Source organism: Geotrypetes seraphini, chromosome 7 (genome assembly GCF_902459505.1).
Source record: "Geotrypetes seraphini chromosome 7, aGeoSer1.1, whole genome shotgun sequence".
NCBI classification, from domain to species: Eukaryota; Metazoa; Chordata; class Amphibia; order Gymnophiona; family Dermophiidae; genus Geotrypetes; species Geotrypetes seraphini.
In genome coordinates, this window is record NC_047090.1 from 154221499 (window position 1) to 154241909 (window position 20411).

The window sequence follows — 20411 nt, forward strand, 5'->3', positions numbered from 1 at the left end:
TCACAGGAGGCTGTTCTGATACTAAATATTATTTTCTAGCATCCTCAGGTAGCGGAGTAGTGGTGGCCACTTCGTTTATGATGTGTGCCTGTCATTCCGGCCTGAGCAATGCATTCTCTGTGGTGGTGCATGCCTGTTCTCTGCTGGTGTGGGTTGGTGTGGCTGCGGTGCCAGGTGTCCTTTATGATCTCTTTCGAGTCTTAGTACATATTCTGCTGGTACAGAGTCTGAACGCCAGTCTCTTTGGACCTGTCTTTGGATGTGGACGCTACCTCGAGGTTCTCCTTCAGCAGCTGTCCTTTCAAAGGCTGGATTCTTGTCAGTATAGGTCAGGATGTCCTCTTCTCAGGTGAGGTGCTCGCCGCCCTACGTTGCTCCCCATAATCCAATTTTGCTGGTTGTTAGGAGAGGGGATCGTAGTTCTGTTCATTCCTCCCACAGATTTCATTAAGGATATGCAGATTTTTCCTCCTAGAGATATTCACAGGGCTATGCCTCTGCTACCACAGTTCCGATTCCAGGCATCCTTAGGTTTCTGTGCAGTGACTATGATTCTCTCTGTCTCTTATTATTTTGTCAGAGTGGATGCGACTTTCATCGGACACTTGTTAATCCTACTTTGCCTGCCTCCGGCTTGGTTTCTGGACTCTGACAAGTCGTCGGCAACAGTCCAGGGTCTGTGATATTCTGCAGCGCCTCTTAATCTTCGGGAAGCTTGAACTTGTTCCAGTACTACGAATTAGGGCTTAGGTGGATGCTCCTTATACTTCCTCGTGACAGAAGGGTTCGGTGATTTGAAGACATATTCTGGTTCTACAGTCGGCCACCCACTTCTTTCAAATTCCCCTTTTCTGAGTGGTCAACAGAGTACATTGTACTAGCTGCTGTTTCCAGGAGAGTTTCTTGTGTCCTTGGATCTCTGAGGTTTTCCTCCATATTTCAGTCTCGCCAAAGCATCACAGGTTTTCTGTGTTTCTATGTTCCATCAGCATTTCCAATTCGTAGCTCTGCCCCTTGGCCTTGCAATGGGACTAACAGAAGATTATTGAAGGTATAAACTTAATCTTTCATTGAGGCATGTGTGGTGGTTTTGATATCAGTGTACCACTGACTTTATTATTGAATTTTTCCAGGATTGGTTCTAACCCTCATGTTGTCACATTTCTGAAACTTTACTAGAAAGGAAGCCCTGACAGAGGTATTGGCACATTAGCCTTAAAGCTATGTAGAAAACTTCACCTTTTCAAAAAATTTTTAAACCAGGAATGAAAACTGACAGCCCTCACTTGTGCCCAAATAGATGGATGCTGATGCTGGCTTGACATAATACTGTGTTGAAAAATGATCTTGATTCAATATTCATGAGACTACATTTTGAAAAGTACTTGAAAATCTGTACATAAACATGGCTTTCATATTGGCTCCCTCCTCCCTCGCCCCCCTCCAAAAAAAAAAAAAAAAAGTTGCATCATATACTGTATTTAGTATTTGAGAAATAGGGCCTGCATGAGGCAGACTTTGATCTGTCTGCCATTTTTGGACCATAGATCTAGTATGTGTGTGTATTACGTTTATATTTTATGCAATGACCACAGGCAGCATGTATCTTGGTAGGGGAGGGGAAAACATAATAAAGTTGAATTTAGCAAGGAAATGTAACTGAATTGTTTTTGTCATGCATATGATTCTTGGATCTTTATTTGCCATCATTACTCTTACTATGTATTTCATCATTAGCTTCCCCTGGATCAACTGTGAACTGTTGTAGGAATTCAGTTTGTATTTTTTAAAAAGTTTTAATATATACAGTTGGGGGCTCATAATAAAAAAAAATCCCAACATCTAAAAAGTGGCCTAAATGGGTACTTGGACGATCAAAAAGCCCGATCATCCAAGTACCCATAACCAAAGCTGGTTTTAGACGTATCTAAAACCAGCTTAGGCCTTTCCCCTGACTCTAAACGCATAAAGCGAAAAGAGGTGTTTTTAGAGGAGGGGAAAGGGCGGGAGGTGGGCCAATCTAGGCATCCAGCAGGTATAACCAAAACTTTAGGCAGGTTGCCTAGTCGGCACTTATACGTTTTAACTTAGACCAAGTCAAAACAGATATAAGTGCCGAAAAAGGGTCCGCTGAACTGATGGCGGAGGGGCCTAAGGCTACTGGGCCGATTCTTTAATATGCATTTTATTAAGGCAAAATATTGATTTATTATCTTTGATTTTGTACTTATATGCTGCTTTAGCAGGGTGCTTTAAAACAAATTGCCCAGAACATAATCCGAGTATATCTGTATTGTAACCTTGGGTAGTGGTAAAAGCAGGACTTGAACTCAAGTTTTCTGGCTTCCAGTCCATTATTCTAGAACTTCTGCCAAAGCTAGATATGAAGAGTGATCCTATATGTATGTGATAAGATGTGGCATTTCTTGATACTGATGCAGGGAGCAGAATAGGTTCTTGTTTTCAAGGCTGTTTCTTTTCTATTTCAGGCTTTAAAATATTCATTTCAGACGCATGATCGTTTATGTTTTGTTATGGAATATGCTAACGGAGGGGAGGTAAGGTGGATATAAGTAATCTGAATATTTTTATAAGTATGCAAAAGTATTCTAACAAGTGTTATTGTGGTGACATAAGTAGTGTTGGGTTTTTACAACTTTTGTCCTCTTAGGACAGTTGAAAAGGTCAAGTAATTTGGTTACAACCTTTTCTGTTCTAAGGGGTCAATCGTTTATTTTTATTGCTTTCTCTTGAGCTTTAGTAACCCTAACTGTGTATACCCTAGCACAAGTCTTCACACTGAACATCATATGCTTGCTCAATTCATTGTCTAATCATTTGAGTTTTTCCTGAGCCCTAATGTAGTAAAGTAAAGTAATGAGCATTTGTATACTCCTGCATATCTCCCATCCCTTCCCATCCCAGCCCTTCATAAAAGTAATGAGCATGCAACACACTGCTATATACGTCTCATTTATGCTTTATATTTATTGATATGATAAAAGCAGATTCCAAAATAAAAGCAGCTTTAAACAAGTATTAAAGGAGTACAGCAAACTGATTTTCCAATAGCAGGAAGAGAAATTCTCGCTATGCAGCTAGCAAGCAATTAGCAGAATACTTCTCTCTAACTGCTCTGTCTCTTGTAATTTCTTGAATACTTCATAACAAACAGTAATTCATGACTTTACATCCTATTCATACGTCATTTTTAATAAATTCTGCTTACACCAATAAAACCTTGGTTTGCGAGCGTAAATCCAGAAGCATGCTTGTAATTCAAAGCACTCGTATATCAAAGCAAATTTCCCTATAGGAAATAATGGAAACTCAGACGATTCATTCCAAACCCAAAAACTTTAATACAAAATACTATATGTACTAGTATTGCAAGACCTCGCTCATTTAGAACAGTCGCTACACTCCTGCAGCATCGGAGAAGAACCATTGGCTCAGTTGTGATGATGTGACACGTGTATACTGTGTGTATTCGTATTTCAAGATTTTGCTTGTTTAGAACAGTCACTACACTCTTGCAGTGTCAGAGAGAAGAACCATCGGCTCAGTCATGATGTGTGTACCTGTATTGCAAGACATTGATTGTATATCAAGTTAAAATTTAATAAAAATGTTTTGCTTGTCTTGCAAAACACTTGCAAACCAAGTTACTTGCAATCCAAGGTTTTACTGTACTTTGTTAATCATTGCTAAGCATAGGTGCATATAGACATACTAAACCTGTAACATTCCACTGATAACTAAATCTTTTTGTGCCAAAGGTCCCCTTTATTCATGGTTTAGCAAACAGCAGCTCTTCCCTCAAGGACTTTCTATACCCTTCCCCTTGTACAATCTATCTTGGCCATATTCTGTTTGCTGTGCAGCTTCTTTTAATCATTTCTTATGGATGAGCCCAGCATTACATCAGTTCTTTCTAGTTTCTTCTGATTGCTTTTGTCAGCAAGTCATTTCAGCAGCAAGCTTATCCATAGTTAGTTTATGATAATTCCAGCACCTCATAGTCATATGGTTCAGTGTTGCAAAATCCTGTGTGTCCATGCAGGTGAGGTCTGCCACCTTCACCTATCTCGTATCCAGATGGCAAGTGTATTATCCAGGCCACAAAGTTCATGCTGTTTAGCATTAGGAAATTTGTATTTGTGCCATGCTCTATATAATGGGAAAATTCTTTAGCCAGGGATGGATATTTATCCCAGGACATGCATGCAGCATATTCTCAGATGGGTGATGTCATCCATGGAGCCCGATGTGGACAGTACAAAAGTGTACCATCACTAACTTCCTAGAAGTTTCAAGACTGCCCGTACCATGCATAAGCGACTGCCTTCCCACCTGATTAGAGAATGACACGGTGGCTGTTACTCACGGCTAGCCGCGGCTAACCCGCTGAAATGGTGGGCAAAAACAAAGTGCTCACTGCAGGTACGGGGACAAGGCCATCCACCACCCCTTGGAGCGGAGAATGGCTTTATCTCTGCAGTTAAGGGAGGGTACGTGCGTGGTCACCGATCGCACACGGCCCCCTCCCTCCTTCCTACCTACCAGCCGCAACTATCTCCCTTCCTCCCCCTTACTTCGTGGCATGTTTTACTTTACAGTGTAATTTGTTCAAGCCGCTGGAGCTTGCATGAAGTCGCGTTCATCTGCGGGCGGAAGCTTCTCCTTTGACGCAACTTCTGGTTGTGTCAGAGGAGCAGCTTCTGCCTGCAGATACACGCGACTTCAGGCAGGCTCCGCCAGCTTGAATAAATTACACTGTAAAGTAAAACGAGCCACAAAGATAAGAGGGAGAAAGATGCTCGGACAGCGTGAGGGGTGCTGAAGGGCGGTGGACAGGAATAGATGCTGAAGGGGGGGGATGGTGGAAAGGAACAGGCGCTGGAGGAGGGTGGAGAGGAACAGATGCTGAAGGGAAATGGGGAAGAGAGAATGGGGAGAACGTGCTGAAGGGAAATGGGGAAGAGAGAGTGATGATAATAATAATAATAATTTAATTTTTATATACCGCCAAAGCCATGATAGTTCGAGGCGGTTTACAACAAGAGGTGCTGGACAATCAGCGAAGTGGTTACAATACAAAGTCATCAAATATAAGGTACAGGATGGGAGTAGTGAAACTATAAGATTCAAGTTTACAATCGATTAAACAAATTCGTTTTTATTGATTTTCTAAAATTGAAGTAGGATGAGGAATGCATGATAATGTTACCCAGCCAGTTGTTCCATTTACCTGCCTGGGAGGCAAGAGTTCTGTCCAGGAATCTTTTGTAGCGGCAGTCCTTTAATAATGGATAGGTGAACATATGAATTCTGCGTGTGGGCATAATAGAACTGTCCAGATTAAATTGAGAAACCACGTATATAGGAGCCAGGCCAAATATTGATTTATAACAAAGGCAAAAAAATGTAAACAAAACTCGTGTTTCCAGGGGCAGCCAGTGAAGTTTTTGATAATAGGGACTAATGTGTTCCCATTTTCTCAACCCAAAAATCAGTCGAACTGCCGAATTTTGAATGACTCGGAGTCTTTGGAGGGGTTTTTTTTGGTTTTTTTTTAAGGTTCCCAAATAAATGAATAGTAGTCAAGTATACTTAGTCAAGTATACTTAGAATGGAAGATTGAACCAAAGAGTATCAATACAGCAAAATTTGCAAGGATCAGGCCTTACAGAATGTGGAGTCCCTCATGGTTTAGTGCAGTGGTCTCAAACTCAAACCCTTTGCGGGGCCACATTTTGGATTTGTAGGTACTTGGAGGGCCGCAAAAAAAATAGTTAATGTCTTATTAAAGAAATGACAATTTTGCATGAGGTAAAACTCTTTATAGTTTATAAAACTTTCCTTTAACAGTTAAAAGGAAAGATATATAAACTATAAAGAGTTTTACCTCATGCAAAATTGTCATTTCTTTTTTTTTTTTATCAATAAATGTTTATTAAAAGATTTTGGGTATAAAATTATACACACCAGAAATTGCATAGCAGAAACAACAGAGGTACAAACAAGCATACAAAACCACAACAAGAGATCTATAAGTCTCATAATGCTCCCCCAACAATACAATCATCAAAAAGTGCTCCCAACCCTACCAACAATCCCCCAGTAGAAAGCAGTAACCCTAACTCCACTATGTCCCCCCACCCCCCCGCACTACCACTAACAAAGAGGGACTCCCTGTTGGTTCTGCAGGAGAGTCCCCCCATCCACCATCCCCCCCCCCCGAAAGAAGCTTAAAACAAAGATTCGATTTTTTCAAGGATTCGTGTCCAAGTCCGTGTGTAAGTATAATAGTAACCATGACGCTTTGCAATAGACAGTTCCATTTGATAAATAAATTGAAGCTTTAGAGTCCAATCCAATTGAGTAGGTGCCAGTTCCTGCTTCCAATGAGCAGCAATCAAGCACTTGGCAGCCGCCAAACCCCAGCGTCGAAGTTTGGTTTGCCAGGAATATAAACACACATTATAAAGGCCCAACAAGCATCCCTGTGGAGAAAAGGGCAATAAAATTTGTAACAATTGTGATAAACATCCCACGACCTTCCTCCAATAAGGCTGTAGGATAGGGCAGTCCCACCAAATATGCAAAAAAGTCCCCGAAGCCAACCCACATCTCCAACACAATACTGAAGCACCAGGGAACATTTGGTGCAGTCGCTCCGGCGTGTAGTACCACCGAACGACCACCTTATAGGCATTCTCCTTAATAAGTGCACAAGAGGATGCCTTACCCACTTCTGTAGTGATCAGTGCCCACTCCCCAACCGAGAAGGTACAACCTAGATCCACCTCCCAAGCCCGTTGGTAGAGAGCCGGGAAAGAAAAGGAGCCCCGAATATATTGGTAAAGAACAGAAACCGGTTTAGGAAGGCTCCTAAGGGTGACCCACAAGTGAGCCAAGGGATCGAGAGACTGAATAGGCTCCCGATCCCACTTCTGGGAGTGAAGGAAATGACGTATCTGAGAATAGGCCAGAAAATCTCCTTTGGGCAAGGCAGCGCTAATTCTGAAGGTTTCAAAAGACACCAGGACCCCCTTCTGAAGCACATCCCTAAAGGTGTGTAGCCCCCAACTGCGCCCAGCGCACAAAAACAGAACTCTCCCCACCGGCCGGGAACATGGGCTCCTCCCGCAGCGCACCAAGCACCGATGGGACCACCCCAGCCCCCCAACGCTTTCGAGTGACACACCACACTTTCACTAGATGGTCCAAAAACGGATTCCCCGGAACCGCCACCGTCCGGACACCCATGGACGAGGACCAAAGCCAATGTTTCAAGCAGGGACGTCCCACAAAATGCTGCTCCATGCGTACCGCCAATTTAAAGTCAGCTATTTCCCAATCCAATAGGAGCCGCAGCTGAGCAGCCCGGTAATACCAGAACAAATTCGGCACCGCCCGCCCCCCTTTGTCCCTGGCCGCCCACAATGCAGCTCTGGAAATACGAGGGGATCTCCCCTGCCAAATAAACCGAAAGAACAAAGTGTGCAACTGTTTCAACACCAATTTGGGAACCGAAATCGGTAACGTTTGAAAGAGAAAAAGCAAGCGGGGTATTCATTTTTAAAACTGCAATGCGACCCCACCAAGACAACCAAAACCCATTCCAGCGTTGTATATCAGTCCGGATTTGGTGAATAATCCGAGCATAATTAGCTGTATACAATTGGGATAAGTCAACCGGTAAACGAATCCCCAAATAGCGGATAACCCCAGGAGCCCAGCGAAAGGGAAACCGGGCAGCTAATCTACGTTGATCCTCAGCCCCTAAATTTACACTCAACAATTCAGATTTATCCATATTCACCGTAAACCCCGAAACCCTCCCATAGTCCAACAAAAGATCCACCAAAATAGGTAACGAGACCTCCGGTTCTCGGACATACAATAACACATCATCGGCAAACAGTGCTAAACGATGTTCCATATCCCCAATCATCACCCCTAGTAAATCACCATGTTCCCTAATACGAATGGCCAGAGGTTCCATAGAGAGAGCAAACAACAGAGGAGACAAAGGGCAACCCTGTCTAGTGCCTCTCCCTATGGAAAAAAACTCGCTATAAACCCCATTTGCACGCACAGTGGCTCTGGGGGCCGCATAAAAGGCTTGCACCCAGGCCAAAAAAGAAGCTCCCAACCCCATCCGAGTCATCACTTCCCACAAGAACTCCCAGTCAACCTGATCGAAAGCCTTCTCCGCATCGATTGCCAAAAAGGCAATCTTAGCAGAAGACCTCTGTGCCGCCCACATGAGATGTAACGTTCGTCTAATATTATCACCAACCTGCCGCCTTTGAACAAAACCCGATTGATCCAAGTGCACCAGAGAGGGCAGAACCCGTCCCAAGCGAAGCGCTAAGACCTTCGCTAAAATCTTTGCATCCGTATTCAATAATGAGATCGGTCGATATGACCCACACCCAGTAGGATCCCTACCCGGTTTAAGCAGGACTGTGATCCCGGCCTCTCCCATAGTAGAGGGCAACGATGAACCTCCCCGTATCCCATTCGCAACTCTAACCAACAGCGGAGCGAGAATCTCCCAAAAAAATTTATAAAACTGATTAGTATACCCATCCAGGCCAGGCGATTTACCCAACTTCAAATTAGCAATGACTCCCAGGACTTCTCCCAATTCAATAGGTTCATTAAGCATATCTCTATCCACGTCCGAAAGCCGAGGAAGCCGCAACTCCGAGAGATATCCCTCCAGAGCCATGGCATCTCGCCCCCCGGATTTCTGATACAAATCAGAATAAAATTTAAGGAAGACCGCGCTAATAGCCGAATCCGAACGATGTACCGTACCCCGCGAATCCCTTATCTCTGTAATAGCTGCTCTCGCCTGCTTCAGCTTAATAAGCCGAGCCAAACGAGATCCCGGGGTATTATTATACTCATAAACCGTTTGACTCAAACGCTCTCTCAAAAACTCATATTCCCCCATCTGCAATAAAGAAAGTTCCGCCCTTACCCTAAGAAGATGCTCATACACCAAGGGGTCCTGGTGTCTCTGATGCTGCCTCCCCAACCGCTCTAACTGTTCATGCAATGCCAATGAACGTTGCGCCCGTAGACGCTTACGACGAGCCCCCCACTGAATGAAAATACCCCGCACCACCACCTTCAGGGCATCCCACAAAGTCGCATCGCTAACCGTATTATTATCATTAACCTGGAGGTACTGGTCTACCGCCACACTCACCTCCCGAACCACCACAGGATCTTTCAATAAAGACTCATTGAGTCTCCAGAAACGCCGTCCCTCCCCATCCCAGTAACCCGTACAGGCCACCCATACTGGCGCATGGTCGGAAATTTGAATAGCTCCTATTTCAGCTTGTCGAATCCCCCCCCACGAATTTCGATGGGTCCATAGCCCGTCTATACGTGCATACGATTTATGTGCATGTGAGTAATGAGTATAGGAACGCTGTGTGGGATGAGACAACCTCCAGCAGTCCACCAAGCCCAGAGAAGAGAACAATGACAGTAAAGCCCGTCTAGCAGCCCTAGACGGAGAGCGAGTCCCACCCACAGAATGATCCAAAACAACATCTGGTGTAACATTAAAGTCCCCCCCAAGGTACACAGACCCCTTCACCAACCCAACCAGATCCGCTTTAAGAGACCCAAAATAGCTGGCCTGATCTGCATTGGGGCCATACAGATTGATAAGAGTTATGGTGCGACCCTGTAACGTAGCCACAAGGGCTAAACATCTCCCTGCACCATCACGATAAACTTGATTAACCACCAGCCCCAAACCCTTGCGCACTAATATAGCCAAGCCTCCCACCTTCTTCCCTGGAGTCGCCCCCTGGTGAGTCCAAATCTGATCATAAAGGGGGGAACGTAAGACAGCCACATCTCGAGGCCTCAAATGTGTTTCCTGAAGTAAACAAACATCCCATTGCAGTCGAGCCAGTTCTTTACATACAATACTACGCTTACCCGGACTATTAAGCCCATTAACATTCCACGAACCTACAGTGAAAAGCTTCTCCTCCCCCCTCCCCCCCCCCTCCCCACCCTAACCCCCCCAGACCCCACCCCCCTCCCCCATGCTGCCTCGAACCCTTAGTTCCAGGATTCGCCAGCGCGGAGAAAGTGCAAACCTCCCCTACAGGCAATCATCACCCCTCCACTATGTCCAAGAAACTCCCAAAGAATACCTCCACACCCTGTCACCATGTGCCACTCCACACCCCCCCCCCTTGTATTCAACTCCCAGTCCTTCCCCCCACTCACCCAACCCCCAGCAGACAAACCATAACACACATCACAGTCCAAACCCAAACAGCCAGGTAACTAAACCACCCAGCAACCACGCTTTGAAATATTACATGCAAAATTGGCAACATTACCAGACAAACTTAGCACTATTACATGCTAAATCGGCAATATTACTGGTAACATATTTGACAGCACAAAGCTATCAGAAAGCTCCAGTCCAATAAAGCAGAGGGCTAGCTATAGCCTCCAGCTCCACCAGAAAGTTCCAAGAAGTCCACTCCGAACCAGCCAAGGCAAAGCCTGGTATCAAGGCTAACCAGAAAAAGGGGAAACCGGTGTGTTCAGGACTGGGGCTTCGCAGACTTCTTGCCCGAGCGCAGTACAGTGCTCCAAGGCTCACTCTGTGCAGATGTAGAAGCCACCGCCGGAGGCCGGTCTGCATCCAGTAGATTCCCACAGCCCAGGGCTCGCATCTCCGCCCAGGCTTCCGACACCGTGCTCACACGTCTAGAAGAACCATTAATAGTCAGCCACATGCCGAAGGGAAAGAGCCAACGGTATCTATGGCCCCCAGAGCGCAACACTTGCGTGACTTCATGAAACGCTCTCCGCTTCTGCAAAGTAGTCCAAGCCAGGTCCTGAAACACTCCCACAGCCAAATCATTCCACCGGAGAGCAGACTGTCGACGGCCAGCCAGCAAAATCCTTTCCTTTAGGGTGAACTCCCCAAAGCAAGCGATGATATCCCGGGTGCCCTGGGCTCGGGCAGCTCCCAGACTACGGTGGGCACGCACCAGCACAATGGTCTCCGGTACATCAGCCCCGTCAGCTCGCAGCAGGTGTTCACAAAAAGCTCTAACCACCGCTTTACAATTTCTGTAAGCCTCAGTTTCAGGGATTCCCTTAAAGCGCAGATTGCTGCGCCGAGAGCGATTTTCAAGGTCCTCCACTTGATTCTGTAGGTCCCGGAGCTCGTTAGATAGGCGGCCTGTAACATCTTTGGTAGTAGACACCTCCGCAGTAAGAGTGGCCACGTGGTCTTCAGAAGCCGAGACTCGGGCTCCCAATGCACTGACCTCTGATTTCAGCTCCGTGATCGCTGCTCTGACATCCCCCCTCACACCTACGATTTCCGCCTTTAAGTCCTTGAACCAGTCCGTTATGGATTTCGGGGGCTGCTCTCCAGCATCCCCCATCTGCTCTGGCAGGCCCTCATCCTCCGACTCGGAGGGAATCGCCGATCCGGCCGCCATCTTTTTTTTCTCACCCCCGCTGCTCGCCGCCTCCGAGCCCGATTTCTCGGGCGGATCACCAAAAAATTTAAATTTTTCGAGGCGCTTGCGAGTCGCCATGGAAAGGGGACCCCGGATCACCCACAAAGTGGCCGAAACTCCTCTCTTTGGAAGCGCTCAGCGCGTAGTGCAGCAAAAGCCCGACGGAGCTCCTGCTTTAAGCTGCCATTCGGCGAGATGACGTCACTTCCTCCTCAAAATTGTCATTTCTTTAATAAGACATTAATTATTTTTTCTGCGGCCCTCCAAGTACTCTATTTTTTTCTGCAGCACTCACATTTAAAGTTCAATATCTTTTCTTTCTCAAAACTGGCACATTTCAATCACTAAATTGAAAATAAAATCATTTTCCTACCTTTGTTTGGTAATTTCATCAGTCTCTGGTTGCACTTTATTCTTCTGACTGTGCATCCAATACTTCTTCCCTTCTTTCAGCCTCCTGTATGCTTCCTCTCCTCCAGACCTCATTCCCTCCCCCAACTTTTTCTTTCTTTCTCTGTCTGTCTTTCTCTGATGTCTTTCTCGTGCCCCATTTTTTGCTTTGTTTCTGGTTCCCTGTCCCCCCTCCTTCTTTCTTCCTTCCTCCGTGCCCCATTTTTTGCTTTTTTTCTGGCTCCCTGTCCCCACCCCACCTTCTTTCTTTCTTTCTTCCTTCCTTCCTGCCCTCCCCCATGCCACCGCCGCCACGGAATAGGCTGCTGCCGCTATCGGGAACAGGCAGAGATCTTCCTGCTTCTCTTCTGCACCGGGCCAACCAACTCTTGCCGCCAGACGTCAATTCTAACGTCGGAAAGGACGTTCCGGGCAGCCAGGCAGCGATTGGCTAGCCAGAATGTCCTCTCGACGTCAGAATTGACGTCGGGCCGCGAGAGTTGGTCGGCCCCGCAGGGAAGAGAAGCAGGGAGATCAAAGAACACGGTGCCGGCCTGATCCCCGATGGCAGTAGTGAGAAGGGAAGCAGGTTCGGCACCACTACTCTAGATGAGCCGCACTCTAGGGAGAACAGTGGACCAGGGCCCTTGGTACGCCACTGGAGCAGCAGCATGTCTGGCCGGCTCATTCGTTCAAAGCCGCAGGTGGCGCTCCTTGCGAGATCCGTGCCTGCGTCTGAAGCCTCTCCGATGTTGTGACATCAGAGAGGCTTCCGATGCAGGAGTGGATAGCGCAAGGAGCCGCCAACCCGCGGCTTTGAACGAACAAGCCGGCTGCTGCTCCAAAAGGAAGAGAATGATGCCTCCAGACCACGGGCCGCAAATAAAACCTGGAGAGCTACATGCGGGCCGCGTGTTTGAGACCGCTGGTTTAGTGCTATCCCCTTTAATGTTTATGTGCAGCTATTAGGAAGTTAATCCAAAATAGGGAATTGCAGAATCAGACCTATGTGGATGATCCTACATTTATTTAACTCTTGGAAAAGATATACATCCTCAACTAAAAATGTTATAATCCTGTTTAGAATATAGTTTTTATTAGATGGGCTAGAATAGGTCGTTAATAAATCTTCAAAATAAACTGAAACCTCATGGGAGCATAAATAATATATGCATTATGTTCCTTCAACACAAGAGCAAAGATCAGGTGTTCCTACCTTGAAACATGCATTCATAGCCAGATTAAGAACGTTTGTTGACTGTGGTTCTTTTGTCATAGAGAGACTGGATTACTGTAATTCTATTAAAGGGCGCTACAACCCAACCAACCCCCCCATGTAGATAGACTGCCGTTGGTTCAGAATACTGCAACAAAAACTGTATAAGATTTGATCATATTTGGACAGTTGTGTGCATAGTGAACTGGCTTCCTGTGTATGCTAGGACATAATTCAAGATTCTCTCTCTCAAGTCTTAAATGTCAAGGACTCCTACAAGAGAAATTGCAGATATGTTCCAGGACAGAGGCTGCATGGACTGGGGTTTAGGAAGGGAGGAAAAAAGAGATGCTGTCAGTGGGTGAGGGAAGAGAAAACAAAAAAATCTTGGACCATAGGTGTGTGGAGTAGGAGGGAAAGTGATGGTATACATGGGGAAGAGGGAGAATTGTTGGACATGATAGTGGTGGAGAGGAGTGAGGGAGAAATGTTACACAGAGAGGTGAGATGACTTCTAGAGAAGGGTCATGGAAGGAGGGAAGAGATGTCAGACCACTGGAATGGGAAGTAGAGAGAGAGATACCAGACCATGGAAGGGGGAAGGAGGGGAGAGGAGAGATGCTAGACTGCAGAAAGGAGAGGAGAGAGATGTTAAAACTTGGGAAGAGGGAGGGAAAGAGAGAGAGAGATGTCAGACAATGGGAAGAGGGAGGGAAGGAGAAAGAGATGTCAGACCATGGGAGTGGAGAGAGATTCCAGGCTATGGGAAGGAGAGGAGAAAGATGCCAGATCATATGAGGGGGGAAGGGGGAAGAGAGAGAGAGTTGTCTAACCATGTGAGAGGGATGAGATGGTGCACAGGGATGGAAGGGGAGACAGAAGGAAGAGATTGTGCACAGGGATGGAAGGGAAGGGGAGACAGAGGGAAGAGATGGTGCACAGGGATGGAAGGGAAGGGGAGACAGAGGGAAGAGATGGTGCACAGCAATGGGTGTGGCAGAGAAGAAATGCTTCTTATGGACAGATGGGAATAGGGGAGAAGAAAGAGGGAGAAGATGGTACACATGGATAGATGGGAAGGGAAGATGTGGAAAAGTAGATTGATTTTGAGAAGAAAGCATAAAAATGGAAGAAAGTTTAATATTAAAGTTAATGCCAAAGATGGATGTATCCAGAAAGAACAGGGTTTTAAGTATAGAAAACTGTTACTCGGGGGACGGGGAGAGAATCAATACAGAACACGTGCAAAACCCCTTATCCACAGAATAATAAACTCATTTAAGAACTTGCTACAAATTGTTGACTTAGCAATAACTATTGAACTTCAAATGTGCTCATAAATCCTTCAGCAGGGCGCCAAACAGCGATACGAAGTCGCTAACACAATGCATAAGTTTTTAATCGCATCACATTTAGTTGAGTGCTACATCTTCCATAATATATAATATATAATCTTGTTCATATGGCTCTATAGCATATAAAAAGGCCTTTAATCTGAAAAATTGTGTGTCTCGGCTCCAACACATTCTGTGTTTCGCAGAGCTATATCAGGAAGCCGAATGAAATAGCATTTAAAAAAAAAAGTTCTGTTGCTTTGGTGTAGTGCCTGTGAAGAATCAAACATGCAGTGAGACAGTGTACCCACTTAAACACTTTCAATGAACATCTTAACTTAAAAATAATTTAGCATTAGCATGGCTAGCAGGCAGGTACCTTAGTCCTCTGCCTTTGACACTCCTAGTTGAAAAAGACGCCCCGGGAAAAACGTCACCAGAGCGAGGCTACAAGAAGTCAGCTCAGACATCGTCATACCCACGTGGTGTAAACTAGTGCTGCCCGATTCAGGAAAAAAAATTTTGATTTGATTCAACCTATTGAATCGATGATTCGATTCGATTTTCCTGCCCAATTGGGTGTTTCTAAAAACATCCTGGTGGGTTTATTTTATAGCCTCTTCACCCCTTTTATAGCCTCTTCACCCCCTTTGCCCTCTCCTAACCACACTGGTAATGTGGTGTAAACAAAATAAACAAACAAAAAAACTTTTCCTCTCTCTGTTAAGTTATAACTCACGTTCACGGTCTCTGGCAGGATACACGTTTCAAACCTGACATATTGTAATCACAAAACAGAAAATATAATTAGTTTTTCTACCTTTTGTTGTCTGGTCATTATTCAGATCTTGTTGGTCCCAGGCTCTGATTGTCTTCTGATAACTTGCTTGCCAGGATCTCCTTCTTTCTTCGTGCTAACCATCAATCTTCCATCTCTGTCCTCCCCTTCCGTTTCCCTTCCCTCTCCCAGAGGTCTGGCATCTCCATCCACAGATCCACCTTCTCTCAACTACCTTTTCAACCAACATCGCTTCCTCCTTCCCCACTATCCCAGGGTCTACCATCTCTCCCTTTCTGTTTCTTTCATCCCTAAATCCCATTGTCCACCATCTCTCTCCCTCTCCTCTGTTTTAGACCCATTACTTCTTACCCCCAAAGTCCGGCATATGCACGTCTCTTTGAACCCCCCTTCCCTCTCTCCCTCCCTCCGTGTACTTCTACACCAGGGCCCCTTCCCCTGTACGTCTCCACCCCCCTGAAGGACTACACCCCACCCTTGAAGACCAGTCTGTTCCCCCTGAAGGCCTGCACCTCCCCCCCCCCCGGGAGGCATGTACCACCCCCCCTGAAGGCCTACACCCCCCCCTTGAAGACCAGCCTGTCCCCCCCCCCCCCGAAGGCCTGCCTGTCCGTTCTGAAGGTCTGTACCTCCCCCCAGAAGGCCTGCGTGTTTAATTTACTGAAATTCAGAAGCCTGCCCTGCAGAAGAAGATCGCTGGCTCTAGCGATCTTTGTAAGCTGCCATAGGTTGTCCGAGTTGTCTTCTCTCTGCCGCGGTCCCGCCCCTTCTCTGACACCAGAGAAGGGGTGGGACCGCAGAAGAGGGTTCTGAAGGAACTAAGACAAGAAATAGCGGGCACAATCCAGCATGTTTGCAACCTATCCTTGAAAACTGGTGAGGTACCAGAGGACTGGAAATTGGCGAATGTCACACCTATCTTCAAGAAGGGATCGAGAGGTGACCCCGGGAACTACAGGCCGGTGAGCCTGACTTCAATCATAGGGAAGATGGTGGAAGCTATGATCAAGGACGGCATTTGTGAGCACATCGAGAAGAATGACCTATTGAGAACAAGCCAGCACGGATTCTGTAAGGGAAGGTCATGCCTAACGAACCTTCTGTACTTCTTTGAGGGAATAAGCAGTCGGGTGGACAATGGGGAACCCATAGACATCATTTACCTCGATTTTCAAAAGGCTTTCGACAAGGTGCCACATGAAAGGCTGCTTAAGAAGCTGTGGAACCACGGGGTGGGAGGGGATGTGCACAGATGGATCAAGCACTGGTTGTCGGGCAGACTGCAGAGGGTCGGAGTAAAGGGTCAATATTCTGACTGGCGGGGAGTCACGAGCGGTGTGCCACAGGGGTCGGTGCTGGGGCCGTTACTCTTTAACATATTTATCAATGACCTGGAAAAGGAGGCAAGGTGCGAGGTTATAAAATTTGCAGACGATACCAAACTGTGCGGCAGAGTTAGGACCAGGGAGGAGTGTGAGGACCTACAAAGGGACCTGGACAAGCTGGAAGACTGGGCAAACAAATGGCAAATGCGCTTCAACGTAGACAAATGCAAGGTCATGCATATAGGGAAAAAGAACCCGTTGTTCAACTACAAATTGGGGGGGGTATTGTTGGGAGACAGCAGACTCGAGAGAGACTTGGGTGTGCTGGTGGATGCATCACTGAAGCCATCTGCACAGTGCGCAGCAGCCTCGAAAAAAGCCAACAGGATGCTGGGCATCATAAAGAAGGGCATAACAACCAGAACACGGGAAGTCATCATGCCATTGTATCGAGCGATGGTACGTCCGCATCTGGAATACTGCGTCCAGTATTGGTCACCGCACCTCAAGAAGGACATGGCGGTACTTGAGAGAGTCCAAAGGAGAGCAACAAAAATGGTAAAAGGGCTGGAACACTGCTCGTACGCCGAGAGGCTGGATAGGCTGGGGCTCTTCTCTCTGGAGAAAAGGAGACTCAGGGGAGATATGATAGAGACCTTCAAGATCATGAGGGGCATAGAGAGGGTGGATAGGGACAGATTCTTCAGACTGAAGGGGACAGCAAATACGAGGGGGCATTCTGAGAAACTGAAGGGAGACAGGTTCAAAACAAATGCAAGGAAGTTCTTTTTCACCCAAAGGGTAGTGGACACTTGGAATGCGCTTCCGGAGGAAGTGATCAGGCAGAGTACGGTACAGGGATTCAAGCAGGGATTGGATGGATTCCTGAGGGATAGAGGGATCGTGGGGTACTGAGTAAACCAACTTAATCCCTCCATTGCCCCAGGTACATTAGATAGTGAGCCCACTGGGACTGACAGGGAAAATGCTTGAGTACCTGAATAAACTCATGTAAACCGTTCTGAGCTCTCCTGGGAGAACGCTATAGAAAATTGAATAAATAAATAAAAATTTTTTAAAAATGGTATATCCACCGTTGGCTCTTTTCTCCATAAAGCCCGGCACAGAGCGTTAGCTTTGGCTTCCGATGCATCGGGACTGTAAGTGCGATGTCTGTCTGGGGCAGGGGGGAATGGGCAGTAGAGGATAGGAGTACCTAAGACTGTGGCCGCCTCTATTTTTCTTTTTGCCACAGTTCCACCCCCTTCTGAAGCAAAGGAACATTGCAGGGGAGACTAGGGGCAGCAAGAGGAAGGAGATGGGGCCCATGGATGGTGGGAAGGGGAAGAGATGGGGCCCATGGATGGCAGGAAGGGGAAGAGATGGGGCACATGGATGGTGGGAAAGGGAAGAGATGGGGCACATGGATGGTGGGAAAGGGAAGAGATGGGGCACATGGATGGAGGGAAGAGGAAAAGATGGGGCACATGGACAGAGGGAAGAGGAAAAGTTGGAAAGAGAGATTTGAAATGGAGGCAGAAAAATGGAAGAAAACTGGATATGAAAATCAGTGCCAAAGGATGTAGTGCAAAAAGTGAAGGATAGGAAAGAAACAGCAAATGCATAAGAAGACCTTGGAAACAGAGTTAAAATAACAGATGGAACAAGATTACCAGAAAAATAAAATTGCCAGATAACAGAGGTAGGAAAATGGTTTTTATTTTCAATTTAATGATTGAAATATGTCAACTTTGAAAATTTGGACTGTTCAGGAAGAAATGCATTTCTTTCTATTTCTCTTTTGTGGTGTACTGTGTGCAGAGTCTGGCATTTTAGGGTTTCGTTGTGTACAATAGTGCTTTTAGTTTGTGGGTTTGTATTTGAAAATTTTTTTTCTGTTTTCTGCATGTGACTGAGACCAGGTGTTCTGGTGGGGATGACAAATGACATTCACATATCCAAATTTCTAACCTATATTCAAGTCAATCTTTTTTTCTTCCTTTTTTTGGGGGGGAACAAGATTGCCTCTGTTTATATTTAAACAGCTTAACCTGCCTCATGGAGATTGCAGCTTGGAAGGACCAGTTAGAAGCTTGCTGATCAGGATTGGATCAATTTACTAGCACATCTGGAGCCTACCCTGTAGTACTCAAGACAACAGAGGCTGTTTCTACAAAACAGAAAAAATGTTATTTTAAAATAGACCTGGCCCTTCTATGGTTTAAAAAAAAAATTAACCCTCAAACTATCTTAAAAAATCGACTTACAGTGAGCAGAATGAATATTCCTACCCCAGTCAGCTTGTTTAGAGATGCAGGTCAAGAGGAGCCAACCCCCCACCCCCCCAAGAATATGGTAGATATTGGAATTGGTATGTGAGCTGGTCCTACTTGACCTCGGCACTGCCTTTGACACTGTCGACCATCACTTCCTCTTATCCAGACTCTGTGACCTCGAAATCAAGGACTCAGCACTCCAGTGGTTCACCTCCTTCCTTCACCAAAGAACCCAAACAGTCCTACTAGGGCTGACCAAATCTGACCCCAAACCTATCAAATACGGTGTTCCCCAAGGCGCCTTTCTATTCCCCCTCCTCTTTAACCTCTACATCAGACCTGTCCTAGATATAGCTCAGAAGTACAACATCAAAATTCACTCTTACACTGATGACATCCAGCTGCTCCTCCCATTAGGCGAAAACCGATCATCCCAAATTGATAACCTCCAACTCTTGCATCTCTGACATGAAAACCTGGATGTCAAACAACAAACTACAGCTGAACGCTTCCAAAACCGAACTCTTATGGATTAGGAAAACAAGTCACACCCAGAGAATAGATCACTTTTGAAGATAAGTTTTCCTACTAATTGCTATCAAGTTTTTTTATGAAATAACAGTTAAAATATATGAACTTTTATTATACTGAGTTTTTGTAGACCAAGGATGTTTTTTCCTATGTAGCTGTATGGCAGAGCACAGCTAACAGAGTTTTTCCTGGTGACAACTATCTCTGGGAAGAACTGAGGTCTTTTCTCAATTAATGATAGGAAACTGTCTCTGATTATTTCTGGTAAAGTGGGGTTTTTCTGAATAGACTTTGTGTGGTGTAGTGAACTTTATATATTCAGCTTGTCTATTATTTTTTTTTAGGAAAAAAAGTACCAAATTCCCATACCCAATTCTGTTATGGGACTCCACCTCACTAACAGCAGCAGATCAGGTACACAGCCTAGGAGTAACATTAGATGGCCACCTGTCCCTGTCAACCCACATATCTCAAATAGCCTCCACCTCCTTGTACTACCTCTGCCAACTGAGAAGAATCAAACCTTACATCTCCAAACCTGACCTAGCCCAACTCCTCTACGCCTATGTTCTCTCCAGGATGGATTACTGTAACTCCTTATTTAATGGAATGGCCAAAAAAGATCTTAAACGCCTCCAGCGTGTAAAAACACAGCAATCTGCCTCCTACACAACTTCAACTACCATGACCCTATCTTCCCAGCCCTCCGCGTACAGCACTGGCTCCCGATCAACCAATGCTGTGTTTTCAAGGCCCTGGTGATAGCACATAAAAGAATCTACGCCACCATCCAAGCTAACCCTGTACACCCCCACCCGCCTCCTCCGCTCTGAAATGGAGAAACGCCTATATATCCCCCAAGGAAGGTCTCTCCTGTCAGAAACAGCCCACAAATGCTCCTACAGCCACTTCATCCCCCATCTCTGGAACCAACTCCCCCCACAAATCAGACTACAGAACTCTCTGATGACCTTCCGGAAAGCAGTAAAGACCTTCCTCTTCAACT

General features: G+C 45.9%; 1 protein-coding gene across 3 annotated transcripts in view; it reads left to right on the forward strand.

The window, feature by feature from the left end:
* The window catches only part of AKT1 (AKT serine/threonine kinase 1), a 368034-nt gene that overhangs the window by 231152 nt on the left and 116471 nt on the right, over positions 1-20411 (forward strand). For all 3 annotated transcript variants that reach the window (XM_033951246.1, XM_033951247.1, XM_033951245.1), the window contains exon 8: positions 2490-2558. In XM_033951246.1, coding sequence (XP_033807137.1) covers positions 2490-2558 — 69 coding nt within the window. The remainder of the gene's footprint in view (positions 1-2489; positions 2559-20411) is intronic.